General features: G+C 43.1%; 1 protein-coding gene across 3 annotated transcripts in view; it reads left to right on the top strand.

The window, feature by feature from the left end:
- DMD (dystrophin) overlaps window positions 1–17,581 on the top strand; it is a 3,762,639-nt gene that overhangs the window by 1,020,004 nt on the left and 2,725,054 nt on the right. For all 3 annotated transcript variants that reach the window (XM_077296691.1, XM_077296689.1, XM_077296690.1), the window contains exon 9: window positions 4,621–4,755. In XM_077296691.1, the coding sequence (XP_077152806.1) occupies window positions 4,621–4,755 (135 nt within the window). The remainder of the gene's footprint in view (window positions 1–4,620; window positions 4,756–17,581) is intronic.

The raw sequence follows: 17,581 nt of genomic DNA, 5'->3' as shown, positions 1-17,581 counted from the left end.
AGAATACCAGCAGGGGTTGTGTTGAAAGAGGCAGCACCCTGCTGAGGCGCAATACCGGTGGCCGGAACGCCGAGGGAGTGGATTAGAATACAGCTTCAAGCCATACTCCAAACAGCGGCAGGACAGTCGGTCTCAGGCGGGCTGTCTACCACATATCACCTATGAAGTCTTGGGGGGCAATTGCGGGAGAGGGGCGTCTCTAGGGTCCCGGAAGAACTCCAGGCCTACCTGACAAACGGGTGCCATTCCAACCTGAATACAGGGAGGGGTGGATTACAGAGGAACATCAAATCGAGTTGTGAGGGAACTTAAGAAACAGACACAACCGTTGTGGGGTCACTTTCCGTGAGCACAGCAGGGAAGGACTACAACACATAGCGCTAGAAGGAAGGCACAGATTTCCACCTGAGAGGAGGACTCTGGAGGTGCCATTGGACCGGCTGGACTTGCGTAGCCTGGTGAACCGTGTTCTGGACTGAGGACTCAGAGATCTCCAGTAAAGAGGTAAAGAGACTGCAACCTGGTGTCCTCGTTATTTATCGCGACCTGCACCCCACAACTGCACCGCTACATCGCTATCATCACCACCAACACCCACACCTTGCATTCTACTGTGCGCCCCCACGGCAGGGTCACGGACCGGGGCCTAGCCGCCGTGACAACCCCAGAAGCAGAAACTCGGAGGCCCGGTACCGGGTACCCCTCGGCCCTGCGGCGGTGGAGGGGGCGCGACATAGACATTGAAGGTGCCAGATGGAATAATCAGGGAATGTGGCTGTGTATGTTGTACTACCAATAGAAATCACAGTGAGATCTTTACTGTTCAGCTCTAAATCATAATAATTAACATGCCTATTTTAATATCGGTTGATTACAAAATTGAGTTGAGTGAATCTCCCAAAAATTAGATTCCGGCTGATTCGCTCAAGCCAAAGCGGAAGAATTGATTTTCATCCAATAAATTCAGTGTAAATCAAATCTGATGAAAATGCGTTAAGAAATAATAAACTTTTTTACTCACCTCTCTTTTACCCTCTCTACTCCTGTCCCTCCTCTGCTGGTACCAGCCAAGTTCGTAGATTAACTCCTTTTAGGTCTTTGTGTTCCTCAGGGCTTTCCATCAGTTGACACCAGTAGCTAGGCCCCACTTGGTGACTAAAATCCTAATTAATGTCATTGCCAATGAATGTTGATAATGATATGTGCTGTCACCTACATTGTTATGTGAGATGTAAAGCATATCATTTACATGTGTTACACCCCTTGTGACAGAAAAGAACCTAGGTAGTATTGGTGCCCACTAGGTATAAGAAGAAGGAAGAGGTGACAATTGGCTAAAAGTAGAGGAATGGCAGCAGGCAGACAGACATGAGAAGGACAGAGGAGATGAGAGTAAAATAATGGTTTTCTTTCACCCCTTTCCATCACTCTGAATGCAGCAAAATGATGGACGACTGGTCCCCATTTTGCTATGCTGGATGAATAAAATTCTTTAAATTTTGATTAGCTATAATCCAGCTTTGGGGGGAAATCCATAGCTATTCTGATTTGTTTAGAGTCAGTGTGCCCACCAATCCGAAAAAGCTGATTTAGCCTACTTATATGTCAACAGTATTAAAATCCCAGAAAAATGTCTCAAAGGTCTGAGAGGGAGAGTAGTAGACTCTGGATTGCGATTCTGCCTTGTGAAAAAAAAAACAAAAAGTAATATAACGATTACAAATGAACATGATGTATAAAAAGTAGTCCATCATATCAATCTTAAAAGCCGTAAAAGTAATTTGTAATTTATGATCCTAGTAGAATTACCTCTTGAAGTAAAAGTGTATTTTACAGTCTATTTTGCTGAACAGACCTTTGCTACTAATAATGTGTAAACTGAATGGCATTTAACATGTAAGTATCTGTCACCCCAAAACTTGTAATTTAACTATTCAGACCTCATATAGAGGACTTAGCCCTTCAAAAAATAATACTTGTACTGTAGGTTTTAATATATTTGTTGTATAGAAAATCATTTTTATTAAATGTTAATGATGGGGCTTAGATGCACCCCTGACATAGACAAAAGCTTAGTGCACCATTCTGCCCCCAGAGTATCTTCAATTTTCAGTTATCTTTGAGCTAATGAGCAGACACTAGCTTATATGATATCTCTCATACACAGTAACAGATAGAGGGATTTCTGCTTTTCTTTCAGTATGGAGGATGATATACAGTAGTAGCATGGAGGATATTATGTAACAGCACTAAGCAGTGTAGCTTTGAATCCAGCACTGTAGTCAGAGGCTGCAGCAGAACATCTACCTGTCTCTCCACTTCTGAATGTTCTTCCACTTTTCACCCTTCTCTTCCTCTTCATAGACTCTAATAGGCAACTGCAATCTTATTCTTAATAGAACTGTTAGTCTATCATGTTTTGACAAAGAGAGTTTTTAACTATTTTTGAGAGTGAACAATGAGTTCAGGTGGAAGAGAGTAGGGGAAAAAAGCCATATTTCTCTGATAAGATATATATCAATATTATATGTGATTTGCACTGTGCTATGCTGCTCTTCTTCTGCGTTCTGGTGCTCCAGTTCTGCACAAGTGACAAAATAGAAAGAAGATATGTAGGGACTGTAAAGAAAGAACATGCTAAACTTTTAAACTTCAGTTGGATGAAGAGATACTTTGCATATTGGGCTATATTTTACCACAGAGGCATAACTTTGGAGAAGCCTAGCCAAAAAAGAAAAAATGTTTGAGCTTCAATAGATCAGTAGTGGAGTTTCAGATGGAGGAGATATTCAGTGTAAATTAAGAATCCAGTAAACAAAACCTATTTAAAGAACTTTTACACCATCATAATTATTAAGATTAACCTCATAGCTGCTGTGAAAACTTAAATGATGGAGTTACTGAGGTTACTCTAGCGGCAAAATATAGCTTTCTACTTTGTTAGCCAGTAGATAGAAAAATATTAAAATTTGAAAGCCCTCAGTAGTTGATACGGTCCTCAGTGGTTAGCCATTAAAAGGCATTAACCTAAGAGGACTCGCTAGAGCAGGAATGTCAAAGTCAAATACACAGTCTTAGGGCTGGCGGAATGCACCGAGTATATTTAGATATAATTATTGGTGCGTTCGCAGCCCGAGGTCCATCGTGGCTGAGCCTGGAAAGGCAGCAGTAACCATCCGCATAGTATCAGGCTGAGCCAGACACTGAGACTGACGTCTCCACTGAGCAGGCTCCACTGTGGCTGGAGAAGAATGGGAGACCGCAGCAGAGAAGGCTCAAGAGTCCCCCTGTGCAGAGGCGGGAACTCTACCCCTAACACACAGAGTGCCAAAATTAAAAACTTTTACCAAAATTAGCCCTCTATTAAGTATAATGGCCCTACATAGACCCCCATACTGTTTAATTGGCCCACATAATCTTCCATACCATATAATGGGTCCTGCATTGCCTTCCACACAGCATAGTGAGGCCTGCATTGCCTGCTATACATTATAATGGCCTCACATAGTCCTCCATACAGTATATTAGGTCCCACATGGTCCTCTATGCAGAATAATGAGCCTCACATTGTCCGCCATACAGTATAATGGGCCCACATTGCTTTCCATTCAGCATAATGGCCCTACATAGTCCATCATGCAGTATAATACCCCCACATAACAAATACTCACGTCTCCTTGTTCCCCTGCTGCTATGGTCTCGGCAGCAAGCGCTCTGAACCTAGGCTCTCTGCACAGTGGATGTGTTGTAGTGATGCCATAGGGCCCCCTGTGCTGAGATGTCAGATGCCAAGGGACAATGATGTTGGACGGAACTTCAGCTGACAGCTCCCTCTTTCATCTTTGCTTTCAACTGTATCGGTATCCAGCATGCCAATACAATTGAAGGCATTACGGTCCACATACACTCTGCTGGCCAAATTTGGCCCTTGGGCCATAGTTTGACATGTGTGCTCTAGAGGTACACATTTGCTTGCTGTTGCCCATCTTTCAGGTGTTTGGTATGGATTTCCTGAAGTTCGCCCCACACAATAAAAATATTCAGATGGTTTTATTGGTTTCCTATAAAATTGTTCTTAGCGTGCATAAAAAATTAGGATTGTACTACTTTTTGTGAAGGAAAGAATAGTGACAGCTTCTGTAAAGAGCTGTGGAACGTATTATATGCAAGGAGAAACAAAACATAAGGTCAGTGATTCTTCTAAGATTTCATTTGTACCGCACGTAGTATTGTAATGGTTAAAGTGTAATGCATCCCACGTAAAATTAATTTTAATTAAACCCTGACAAAAAATGTGCAAAAATTAAATTAAAACTTACTTTTACACTTTGAATTTATTTTGAATTTAAGCAATAATTTTAGAAATATATATTTCAGCAATTAAATAGTAAAGTCATTTTCGCCTACATTTTCCCATTTTGCAATGTTTCAACAGTATATTTATTTGACATTATGTAACACTCATTTTCTTTAAAGAAAATAAGTCACATCATATTAAAGGATATAATAGATTAAGGGAGATTTGCTGGTGGATTACCGATTTAAAACATATATGAATCTTGGTTTGTATGCATTTACCAATCTGTGTGTGCCTTTTGTCCTCTCATCTCTTCTTCTCAGATCACTGTCAATGTAGCACAGGGACGTGTGCACACCCCTTCACCTCCTCCCAAACCTCGCTTCAAAAGCTATGCCTACACACAAGCTGCTTATGTCATGTACCCTGACCAAAAAGGGAGACAGTTCCCTCCACAGGTCTGTTAAAATGTTTTACTGTGTAAAAAATTTTAACGTGCTTCTGCATGCTGCATGTGATTGTGTAGGTGGTAAACCAGACTGTCTAAATGTGACTGTTAAATGTATGTGTGTTCAGAAGCTTTTGCTAATTCTATCACAATAAAAAGCATTGAGATTGATAGAAGAATAATAAAATATGTTATTATGCTGTTGGTATTATGTATAACTTAAAGGGAACCTATCACCCCGTTTTTTTCGGTATGAGATAAAAATACTGTTAAATATGGCCTGAGCTGTGCATTACAATAGTGTAGTTTGTGGACCCCGATTCCCCACCTATGCTGCCGAAATACGTTACCAAAGTAGTCATTTTCGCCTGTCAATCAGGCTGGTCAGGTCGGATGGGCGTGGCTTCTTCCCCCAGATATTGCGTAGTTTTCCGTTGGTGGCGTAGTGGTGTGCGCATGTCCAACGTCCCCAATCCTGCACGGGGGGGTGAAAATAGCAGCGATGTCCGTTATTCCATTGGTGGTCGGTGGGCGCGGCCATCTTCCTTTGGCCGCGCGTGCGCAGAAGCGGCGCTCTGCTGGCCGCGGCTTCAGGAAAATGGCCGCCGCGATCTCCATCTGCGCACGCGCGGCATCCCGCGGCCATTTTCCTGAAGCCGCGGCCAGCAGAGCGCCGCTTCTGCGCACGCGCGGCCAAAGGAAGATGGCCGCGCCCACCGACCACCAATGGAATAACGGACATCGCTGCTATTTTCACCCCCCCGTGCAGGATTGGGGACCTTGGACATGCGCACACCACTACGCCACCAACGGAAAACTACGCAATATCTGGGGGAAGAAGCCACGCCCATCCGACCTGACCAGCCTGATTGACAGGCGAAAATGACTACTTTGGTAACGTATTTCGGCAGCATAGGTGGGGAATCGGGGTCCACAAACTACACTATTGTAATGCACAGCTCAGGCCCTATTTAACAGTATTTTTATCTCATACCGAAAAAAACGGGGTGATAGGTTCCCTTTAAAATATAATAATAAACTTTTACTGCTGTAGCATAGCACTGCCCTAAAAAGTTTATGTTTTGAAAAGTTAAAAAAAAATTGCTAAATAAGTCACACTGAGTTGCAAATCTGATGAACTATCTACATTGCCTGACAAAGTCCAGAGTGATGGAAATGCAACACCCGCTAGGGCTGTGGGGTACTTGGAACTGGATCGCATGGCTCTTAAAGGGGTGGTCACAGCAGTGGTGACCCGTTCCTTGGCCCTGGGTGCACAATAAAAGGGATGAGGGAATGTTTGTAGGGGATTGTTCATGATGCCTGCTTAAAGGGACCACTGGGGCTGATAGTGATGCAGCTGGGATGGTTCTGCTCCACTCAGGTGGAGCGTGGGGCCCCAGGGCTACTGGGACAGTCTGTGAGGGGTTGTGGACATTGGGGTTCAGGAATGATTGGAGGACAGGAGGACACAGGGACTGTAGTTTCTCTACCTTTAATTGTATGTGCAGTCCGGTGCACAGGTACAGGTGGTATTGGAGATCCGGGCAGCCTGGAAGCAGTTCAGAATCCCCCTAGCCAGATGGGGTTGGAAGCATCCCTACTGCACTGTTCTTTAGGTTCTTGATGCCTTAAGCTCTCTTCAAGTCTGTATTTTAAGTGGAACACTACCCGCATGGCAGGCAGCTCAAGCCTTTTCCTGATGTCACTCCCTTGTGGTGACTCCAGGCTTTTTAGTTTGCTGCTGTGCCTTTGGGCATCAGATGTGGCCAGGAGACCTGCAATCTCCTGTTCTCTGGATTCAGTTGCTGGGCATGCAGTTCCCACACAACCACTGACTCCGTTGTCAGGTCTGTTGCGCTCAGTCCTGAGGTGAGCTCAGTCGCAGCTCCTCTCCCCAGCTTCTCCTCACATACTTCCTCTTCCTTCACTAGCTCTGACTGACTGACTAACCCTGCCTCCAGACCAGAACTTATCAGGGAAGCTCCCTTGAAACTGGGTTTAGAGCTCCCCCTTCTGGTCTAGAGTGGCACAGAGATGTTATAGCATAATTGATGGGCTCAGACCAGGTAAGGACTGCGGCTGAAATTTAGTCCTGGTATTTGAAATCACACAGGTCCATGTTGTCCCCGTCCCTATGAACCAGATGGGGATATATTATTAATATTACCTTGGATGGAGGAAAGGAAGGTTTTCTACAAGATCAATATCTCTAATGTAACCTGCTGGGGTAAGTGACAGAGTCAGCAACTTTATGCTCCACCACAACTCTTAACAGTATGGGTATCTTGAGAACACCGATTGTGTTAACAACGTACCAGACAAGGCTGCCCATGACCAGACAGGCCCTTCTGGCATTTGCCAGAATTGCCAGATGGCCAGTCCGGCCCTGGTTCAGACAGAAAAGGGCCCCTGTGTACAATTCCTCCAACTTTATAGGTGGCATTGAGCCCCCTTACCTCTTGGGCCTTTGTGTGGTTGCACAAGTTGAATCAATGGTATGTCCACCCCTGATTACTATAAAAAGGATATAAATATTTGAAGACATCTGACCTCTTGCTTCGTTAATAAGCGCAATGCCACTTATTAATTATAATGTTGCTCAATTAGCAATGCAGGTTATTAGATGAGCTGTCCCAATGAGTGTCGCATACTGCTATAAGCCCGATGTCTTGCAAGATAGAACGCAACCAGGTGGCACAGGTGTTATTCTATGAATTGTGCATGTTTTGTAAATGCTATTTCCATAGATTACAGAAATATGTACTTTTGAGCAAAAAGAGATAAACCTTCTCAAGTACAGGTATGTTTTAATAAGTGCTGAAACATTATAAAGTAGGTGATGACAAACGTAAAATGATCACATTGGAAAGGTAGCAATAAAATCAAGGTTGCATTTTCCTGAGAGTAACAAAAATCGAAAATAAAAATGTCCACACCAAGTTTATAAAAACAGTTTTATAACAGGGCAAGGATCACATAAACTACGAGTGAATAAAATCAAGCTCCAAATCATCCCATTTCACTGACAGCGTGGAGCCAATATAGGTAAATACACACACATAACGTACATGATAATAATAATAATAATATTAGAAATAAGCATCATTATTATATTTTTAAGGGTTTTATATACTTCCACTTCATCTTCTTTTAACACTACTGTTAATTGGCATAATATGAGTCTTGTATAATCAGTCTGTTTTGCTCTATTCCACACATGAATATTTAATTACCAACAGCTTGCATATCTCCTAGATTGATTATTCACTTTATGTTTGTTTGCAATCCTATGAAAAAGAGTGCTATTTTGATAATTTAATCTGCAAAAATGAGGTCACTGAAATGATTCCCTGGATTTTCCATTCATAGAAAATCACAATATGGATATGCTAATATGCTAATCTCTACTGTCAACTTTTCTAAATGCTATAGCTAGCTATCTAGATGTTCCCAGAACAGTCAGCAATTGGAGAAAGGTTAGCTGAGGGGAACCTAATCATAGTCAATATAAGAGACTAGTGTCGTCAGCAGGAGAGTGTTGAGGCCATGGGACAAGACTGGGATTAGATACGTAACTATAATAGGTGCAGGGGTTGCAATCTCACCTGGATCCTGCCGCCTAGGGGCCCAAAATACCCGTTTAGCATATATAAATAGACCATTACTATTAAATACTTGCAATAATTAAAGGGCCCTGCTAGAGATTTTTAATTGGGGCTCACAAGATTCAAGTTACGCCACTAACTAGGGTGTAGTCTTAATTTGCAAGTTTCAGTACAACACTTCATTTGTATGTAAGTAGAGGGATTACTCTCTCTATCTTTTGCACTTTTTCCTGATTAGGCCTCACTTTAGGGTATTGTCACACTCTGCAACTTTCCAACGATCACGACCAGCGATACGACCTGGCCGTGATCGTTGGAAAGTCGTTGTGTGGTCGCTGGAGAGCTGTCACACAGACCGCTCTCCAGTGACCAACGATGCCGAAGGCCCCGGGTAACCAGGGTAAACATCGGGTTACTAAGCGCAGGGCCGCGCTTAGTAACCCGATGTTTACCCTGGTTACCATCGTAAAAGTAAAAAAAAATAAACAGTACATACTCACATTCCGGTGTCCGTCAGGTCCCTTGCAGTCTACTTCCCGCTCTGACTGACTTCCTGGCCGTAAAGTGAAAGCAGATCACAGCGGTGACGTCACCGATTCTCAGCAGGGTCCCTGATCACTGCTGCGTGTCAGACACAGCGATATCATATGGATATCGCTGGAACGTCACGGATTGTACCGTTGTAGCGACAAAAGTGCCACTGTGAGACAGTACCCTTACTGTACTCAGATAAACAGTTATCTCTTTTTGTGGGCTTGAGCTTTTGTAGAACACAATCTCGCAGCAATAACCCCAGAATTTAACAGTCTATCAGCCTGATCACTCAACGGATTATATCCCATTCTGGCATACAGTGGGGCAAACAAGTATTTAGTCAGTCAGCAATAGTGCAAGTTCCACCACTTAAAAAGATGAGAGGCGTCTGTAATTTACATCATAGGTAGACCTCAACTATGGGAGACAAACTGAGAAAAAAAAATACAGAAAATCACATTGTCTGTTTTTTTATCATTTTATTTGCATATTCTGGTGGAAAATAAGTATTTGGTCAGAAACAAACAATCAAGATTTCTGGCTCTCACAGACCTGTAACTTCTTCTTTAAGAGTCTCCTCTTTCCTCCACTCATTACCAGTAGTAATGGCACCTGTTTAAACTTGTTATCAGTATAAAAAGACACCTGTGCACACCCTCAAACAGTCTGACTCCAAACTCCACTATGGTGAAGACCAAAGAGCTGTCAAAGGACACCAGAAACAAAATTGTAGCCCTGCACCAGGCTGGAAGACTGAATCTGCAATAGCCAACCAGCTTGGAGTGAAGAAATCAACAGTGGGAGCAATAATTAGAAAATGGAAGACATTCAAGACCACTGATAATCTCCCTCGATCTGGGGCTCCACGCAAAATCCCACCCCGTGGGGTCAGAATGATCACAAGAACGGTGAGCAAAAATCCCAGAACCACGCGGGGGGACCTAGTGAATGAACTGCAGAGAGCTGGGACCAATGTAACAAGGCCTACCATAAGTAACACACTACGCCACCATGGACTCAGATCCTGCAGTGCCAGACGTGTCCCACTGCTTAAGCCAGTACATGTCCGGGCCCGTCTGAAGTTTGCTAGAGAGCATTTGGATGATCCAGAGGAGTTTTGGGAGAATGTCCTATGGTCTGATGAAACCAAACTGGAACTGTTTGGTAGAAACACAACTTGTCGTGTTTGGAGGAAAAAGAATACTGAGTTGCATCCATCAAACACCATACCTACTGTAAAGCATGGTGGTGGAAACATCATGCTTTGGGGCTGTTTCTCTGCAAAGGGGCCAGGACGACTGATCCGGGTACATGAAAGAATGAATGGGGCCATGTATCGTGAGATTTTGAGTGCAAACCTCCTTCCATCAGCAAGGGCATTGAAGATGAAATGTGGATGGGTCTTTCAGCATGATAATGATCCCAGTGCAACGAACGAGTGGCTTCGTAAGAAGCATTTCAAGGTCCTGGAGTGGCCTAGCCAGTCTCCAGATCTCAACCCTATACAAAACCTTTGGAGGGAGTTGAAAGTCTGTGTTGCCAAGCGAAAAGCCAAAAACATCACTGCTCTAGAGGAGATCTGCATGGAGGAATGGGCCAACATACCAACAACAGTGTGTGGCAACCTTGTGAAGACTTACAGAAAACGTTTGACCTCTGTCATTGCCAACAAAGGATGTATTACAAAGTATTGAGATGAAATTTTGTTTCTGACCAAATACTTATTTTCCACCAGAATATGCAAATAAAATGATAAAAAAACAGATAATGTGATTTTCTGTATTTTTTTTTCTCAGTTTGTCTCCCATAGTTGAGGTCTACCTATGATGTAAATTACAGACGCCTCTCATCTTTTTAAGTGGTGGAACTTGCACTATTGCTGACTGACTAAATACTTTTTTGCCCCACTGTATATGTTCTCCATCCTGATATGTATGTTGCCCATCCTGGTATGTAAATATACCCTTATCCTGGTGTGTATATCCCGAAATCTGGTATATATGTCCCTCACCTTTGGCCCCATCCTGCTAAATATGTTCTTCATCCTGGTATATTTTGCCCATTCTGGTATATATATCCCTTATCCTGGACCCCATTCAGATATACATGTTCCCCATCCTGGTATATTTTTCCCTTGTCAAGGGCCCCATTCTGGTATACATGTTTCCCATTCTGGTATATATGTCCCTTATGCTGGGCCAATCCTGGTATATACCGTATATCCCCATTGTGGTATATATGTCCCTTATCCTGGTCCTTATCCTGGTATATATATCCCCTATCATGGAGTATATTTCCCCCATTCTGCTGCTGTTCTTTAATGCATTGAAAAAAAATGATTATACCCACCTACAATCTGCTTCCCTGCCAACTGGCATCCTCTTCTGAAGCCGGCAACTGACTTTAGCATGCAAGTGATGGGCGCATGACATCACTGCCATGTGCCTCCAGTCATGTGCAAATTCAATGTCAGCTGCTGACCTTTAATTAGTTGGCAGCGTGCATCTCAGTAAATGGACTCGGCGGGTCCCCTGCACCACAATACACTTTACCTGAATGTGCGACCGAGGACACACATCCAGTTGAAGTTTACACTGTCATTGGCTTGCCCCCTCCTCTGTGACCATGAGCATTACACCCCAGTTCAGAGGAACAGTGGGAGTAAAAGAAGAGCAAAAACTGTCCACTTTTAACCTGGTAACATGTCCTCTTTAAATGTTTTCTACAACAGTTTCAATATGCGCTGTTAACATACTGTTAGAATTATTATTTTTAGTTCAAAAGATGACTAGTAAAACTTGCATTTTAGTCAATTTGTCGCTATAACATAATGATTATACCTGTATTATTACAGATTGTTAAATAATTTATTGATTCTTCTAAATTAATTGATGTCCTTTTTTGCCTTAGAGTGTACCTAATTTATATAAAAGAAACAGTTGAAGAGCAGTAGTGTGCATAACAATTGCTTATCTAAATGACTTGCATAGCAAATATCACTTCTAAATAACAGCATGAACAGTTTGCGGTCCAAACTGCATGTTGTGCTGTAAAACGTAATGTGATTCCACATCCCTACACTATAATAGATTTTCTACTTAACTGGAAGTATGCTTTAGCCACTTAACAACTTATGCCGTAACCCTGACTCTGATGCAAGCTCGGAAGCCAAGCCCTTGTCTTTGCTGGCTGATTAAACCAGTCATCATATTCCTGTAATAGACATGGGTGGAGTGGAGATCCGCCTGTGGCTTTTAATCTGTCAAATGCCACTGTCAATTTATGACAGAAGTATGGGCAACGAGCTGGGTAGCGGGGCGAGGTTTTTCTCTGCTTCCTTAGTAATTTACATATGGTCAAAAATATGAACATTTTTTAAAGATTTCGACTTAAAGTCTTTCAAATATGAATGCTACATAGAGAAATATATGCACTTGCACCCTATAAAATGCTATCAAAGAGGGTATTATCAGATGGGCATCCAAATCATCAATATCTGCTACTGGTAACTCCATGTGCATTTTCCAACCAATGACATCCCAGATGTCGTCTATTGGAGAAAGGTTTGTAGATCCTGCAGGATATGGTAGCACATTTATGCCTTTAAGCCACACTAGCTGCTCATGTTAGCACATGCAACGTGTGGCTTGGTGCCACAACAATTGTTGTACTGAAAAAACGACTCCAGGGGCATGTAGGAAAATGGTCGTAGCACTGGATCCATAACCAAATTAACATAACATGAAGTTTTTAGCATACCTGTAATTAAAACTAGCTGGGACAACCAACTGTACAATATGTTATGCCACCCCATAACATATCCTCAGGAGTAGAGTTGGTGTGACATTCCCTTTTGAAGTCCTCTCCATGGTGTTACCTACATGGTCTCTCATAATTAAAGAATGGCACGTAGTGATCTATTATGTGCAACAAGTGAAATTAGACATCGCATGTCAAGACTTATGAATCCTCCAGCGCACATAACATACTGTGTGCTGTGAGGATTTGCAGGTTTCTGAAACAAGAACAGCGTTGATATATGTGTTACACATACTTGTGGAAAGAACCTATCTGGTGGGTGTGTCCTTTCTCCATACACTTGTATGGAGAGAAGCCATGCCTCGCCTAGTCACCATGCACTGGGGAGATTCATAAATCTGCAGTCATACATAGTGACTATAGACTTTTCATTTTAGACCGGACAAACCCTTTAATAATGTCTAAAAAATCATTAGAAGTCATTTTCATGATAAGGGAATATGAGTCCAGCTAAAAGGCTATGGCTTCCAGCTAAAGGTGAACCATTGTCATCAACAAATGCTATTATGGTGCAGAACAAGACAAGAATGGAAAGGCTTTGCTTTTCAGTGATGAGTCCTACTTTTGTCATGGTAAGTATGATAGCTAGAAATTGGTCTGGAGACAACATGGGCAAGGTCATGAAGAGGCCTTCATCAGGGTCGTGAAAATATTCAAAGAGCCATTTTTGAACATGGCAACAATAGTCCATATGTTACTCATTCTATTGTGAGCAGCCTGCAGCATCTCCAGACATTTATTGCATCAAGGACATTGTAGACATCATAGGTCAATAATTGGAAAGGGAGCTAATAGCAGCAGATCTTGATGGTTTGCTTAAGGTACCTTCACACTAAACGATATCGCTAGCGATCCGTGACGTTGCAGCGTCCTGGCTAGCGATATCGTTTAGTTTGACACGCAGCAGCGATCTGGATCCTGCTGTGATATCACTGGTCATTGAACAAAGTTCAGAACTTTATTTGGTCGTCAGACCGGCGTGTATCGTCGTGTTTGACACCAAAAGCAACGATACCAACGATGTTTTACACTGGTAACCAGGGTAAACATCGGGTTACTAAGCGCAGGGCCGAGCTTAGTAACCCGATGTTTACCCTGGTTACCAGTGTAAAATGTAGAAAAAACTCACCTTCGCGTCCCCCGGCGTCCGCTTCCCACACTGACTGAGCACCGTAAAGTGAAAGTGAAAGTACAGCACAGCGGTGACGTCACCGCTCTGCTGTTAGGGCCGGGCTCAGTCAGTGCAGGAAGCGGACGCCGGGTCACATGAATGTGAGTATGTATTGTTTTTTTTTTTTACATTTTACGCTGGTAACCAGGGTAAACATTGGGTTACTAAGCGCGGCCCTGCGCTTAGTAACCCGATGTTTACCCTGGTTACCCGGGGACCTCGGCATCGTTGGTCGCTGGAGAGCTGTCTGTGTGACAGCTCTCCAGCGATCAAACAGCGACGCTGCAGCGATCGGCATCGTTGTCGCTATCGCTGCAGCGTTGCTTAATGTGAAGGTACCTTTACCCACATGCAATCAGCAGTGCAGAATGTTCATCAGTAGTGTTGAGCATTCCGATACCGCAAGTATCGGGTATCGGCCGATACTTGCGGGTATCGGAATTCCGATACCGAGATCCGATACTTTTGTGGTATCGGGTATCGGTATCGAAACAACATTAATGTAATAATGTGTAAAAGAGACAATTAAAATAAAAAATATTGCTATACTCACCTCTCCGACGCAGCCTGGACCTCAGCGAGGGAACCGGCAGCGTTGTTTGCTTAATATTCGCGCATTTACTTCCTTACGTGAAGTCCCGGCTTGTGATTGGTCGCGTGCCGCCCATGTGGCCGCGACGCGACCAATCACAGCAAGCCGTGACGTAATTTCAGGTCCTTCAGGATTTTAAAATTACGTTCTGGCTTGTGATTGGTCGCGTCGCGGTCACATGGGCGATACGACCAATCACAAGCCGTGACGTCACGGGAGGCTGGACACGCGCGCATTTTAAAATCACAAGCCAGAACGTAATTTTAAAATCCTGAAGGACCTGAAATTACGTCACGGCTTGCTGTGATTGGTCGCGTCGCGGCCACATGGGCGGCACGCGACCAATCACAAGCCGGGACTTCACGTAAGGAAGTAAACGCGCGAATTTTAAGCAAACAACGCTGCCGGTTCCCTCGGTGAGGTCCAGGCTGCGTCGGAGAGGTGAGTATAGCAATATTTTTTATTTTAATTCTTTCTTTTACACATTAATATGGATCCCAGGGCCTGAAGGAGAGTTTCCTCTCCTTCAGACCCTGGGAACCATCAGGGATACCGTCCGATACTTGAGTCCCATTGACTTGTATTGGTATCGGGTATCGGTATCGGATTGGATCCGATACTTTGCCGGTATCGGCCGATACTTTCCGATACCGATACTTTCAAGTATCGGACGGTATCGCTCAACACTATTCATCAGTCAACCATTAATAACCTCATTAATAGTATACCAAGGCCAATAAGTGCATGTATTTCTTGTACCCCATCGCTTACCCTCAATAAGGAGTAAATTGACATGTTTTGAAAATTTTGTTTTCATTTTTTCATCATTTTAATATAATCAACATTAGGGTTGAGCAAAATGGATCGGACATTTTCAAAAGTTGCCGACTTTCAGCAAAGTCGGGTTTCATGAAACCCGACCCGATCCCACTGTGGGATCGGTCATGCGGTCAGCGATCTTCGCGCCAAAGTCGCGTTTCATATGACGCTTTCCCCGCCATTTTTTCAGCCAATGAAGGAGTGTGGGCAGCGTGATGACATAGGTTCCGGCTTGCTTTGTGCGGCGTCACAGGGGGTAAAACTGCCATCTTAACGCTTGGGATATAGCGATTTGCACAGTGAAACACAAACTTTGCAGGGTCGGGAGAGAGAGAGAGAGAGAGAAAAAAAAATCCCCATTGACTTGCATTGGGTTTCGTGTTTCGGTCGGCTCCCCGACTTTTCACAATAATCGGCCGATTTCAGACGATCCGACTTTCGAGACAGTCGCGTTTCAGGAAACCTGACTCGATCCTAAAAAAGCAAAAGTCACTCAACCCTAATCAACATGTCTATTAATCTTGTGGTTTTCATAATTTTACTTTTCCTTCCTTTTGCAATTTGAATGCTAAGCAACATTGTCAGCATTTTTTTTAAAAAAAGGCATGGAAGACAGAAATCTGAGTTAAGCAATAGGTCATTTTCTGATTATGTACTGCCTTTTAGATGACTCTAGAGACAACTGTGCATCATCAGAATGCTTCTTTGTATTTTTGTCTGTGTAAGGAATTTGGGGATCTCTATCAGAAAAATAGACTTCCAACTTCAATAATGACGCATTAAAGGGGTCGTCTAATGCTTTTTCAGTTAAAAAGGCCTTCGTTGTCTAAAAATATCAAATAAATTCTCACCCTCTGATGCCTCACACACATCTCTTGTTTTATCATTGCATTGGTCACCGATAATGTCGAGCATTCCGATACCGCAAGTATCGGGTATCGGCCGATACTTGCGGTATCGGAATTCCGATACCGAGATCCAATACTTTTGTGGTATCGGGAATCGGTATTGGGATCGATATTAATGTGTAAAATAAAGAATAAAAATAAAAAATATTGATATACTCACCCTCTGACGCGCCCTGGTTGTAACCGCCAGCCTCCGTTCTTAAGAATGAGCGCTTGAAAGTCCTTAGATGACGTCGCGGCCTGTGATTGGTTGCGGAGCGGTCACGTGACCGCAACATGACCAATCACAAGCCGTGACGTCATCTAAGGTCTTTCAAGTGCTTGAAAGACCTTAGATGACGTCGCGGCTTGTGATTGGTCGCATGGCGGTCATGTGACCACTCCGCGACCAATCACAGGCCGCGACGTCAACTAAGGAGTTTCAAGCGCTCATTCTTATGAACGGAGGCTGGCGGTTACAACCAGGGCGCGTCACAGGGTGAGTATATCAATATTTTTTATTTTTATTCTTTATTTTACACATTAGTATGGATCCCAGGGCCTGAAGGGGAGTTTCCTCTCCTTCAGACCCTGGGAACCATCAGGATACCTTCCGATACTTGGTGTCCCTTTGACTTGTATTGGTATCGGGTATCGGTATTGGCGATATCTGATACTTTTCGGGTATCGGCCGATACTATCCGATACCGATACTTTCAAGTATCGGACGGTATCGCTCAACACTAGTCACCGACTAGTCTCCATGCACTCTCTAACATACCAAACCAACTCTGTGCATCCTATTCCATCTGTATAGGTTTGTGACCATTGCAATAGCAATGGAGGTCATGGTGACCAATGTAGGTGAGTATTTATTACTTGGCCTTTTTTAGAGAATATTGGCCTTTTTATTTTTCTTCAGTTTCTTTTTAACAATAAAATAGTGAAAAATCAATTCAAGCAACACCAATTTGTGGACCTTATATTGACACAATAATGGAAGTAGGATATAATTTTAAATGTAGCATTTGTTCGATCCATTAACATTAGAGATAATTGGACCAGGCAGAATTTGAATTCGCCTGTCTGAGTGTTATTTCCTGAAAAATTAGATTCACATAGACGTTATTCTCTACAAAATAATGCCCCTTATTATGTTGTTTGGTCTTTTCAGACACCAGATCAAAATAAATTTAATATGTAAAAAGAGTTAAAAAATTTTTATACTTACCTTACCGCTCACCTCTCTGGCCTCTGCACTACTCAATGCCACCTGTCCAGTCCTCAAGGCATCTTCTCATCCCCCGCCACTCGTGAGTGAGAAACCTCTCACTCTCAGCCAGGACTTTCAGCTTAAATCCTAGCAGAGTATGATATGCTTTGGGATTCCAGTGTGAGTGTCTGGG

This window comes from Ranitomeya variabilis, chromosome 3, assembly GCF_051348905.1.
Source record: "Ranitomeya variabilis isolate aRanVar5 chromosome 3, aRanVar5.hap1, whole genome shotgun sequence".
Taxonomy (NCBI): domain Eukaryota; kingdom Metazoa; phylum Chordata; class Amphibia; order Anura; family Dendrobatidae; genus Ranitomeya; species Ranitomeya variabilis.
The sequence above is the reverse complement of the archived record's forward strand: the minus strand, read 5'-3'. Positions and strand labels throughout refer to the sequence as shown.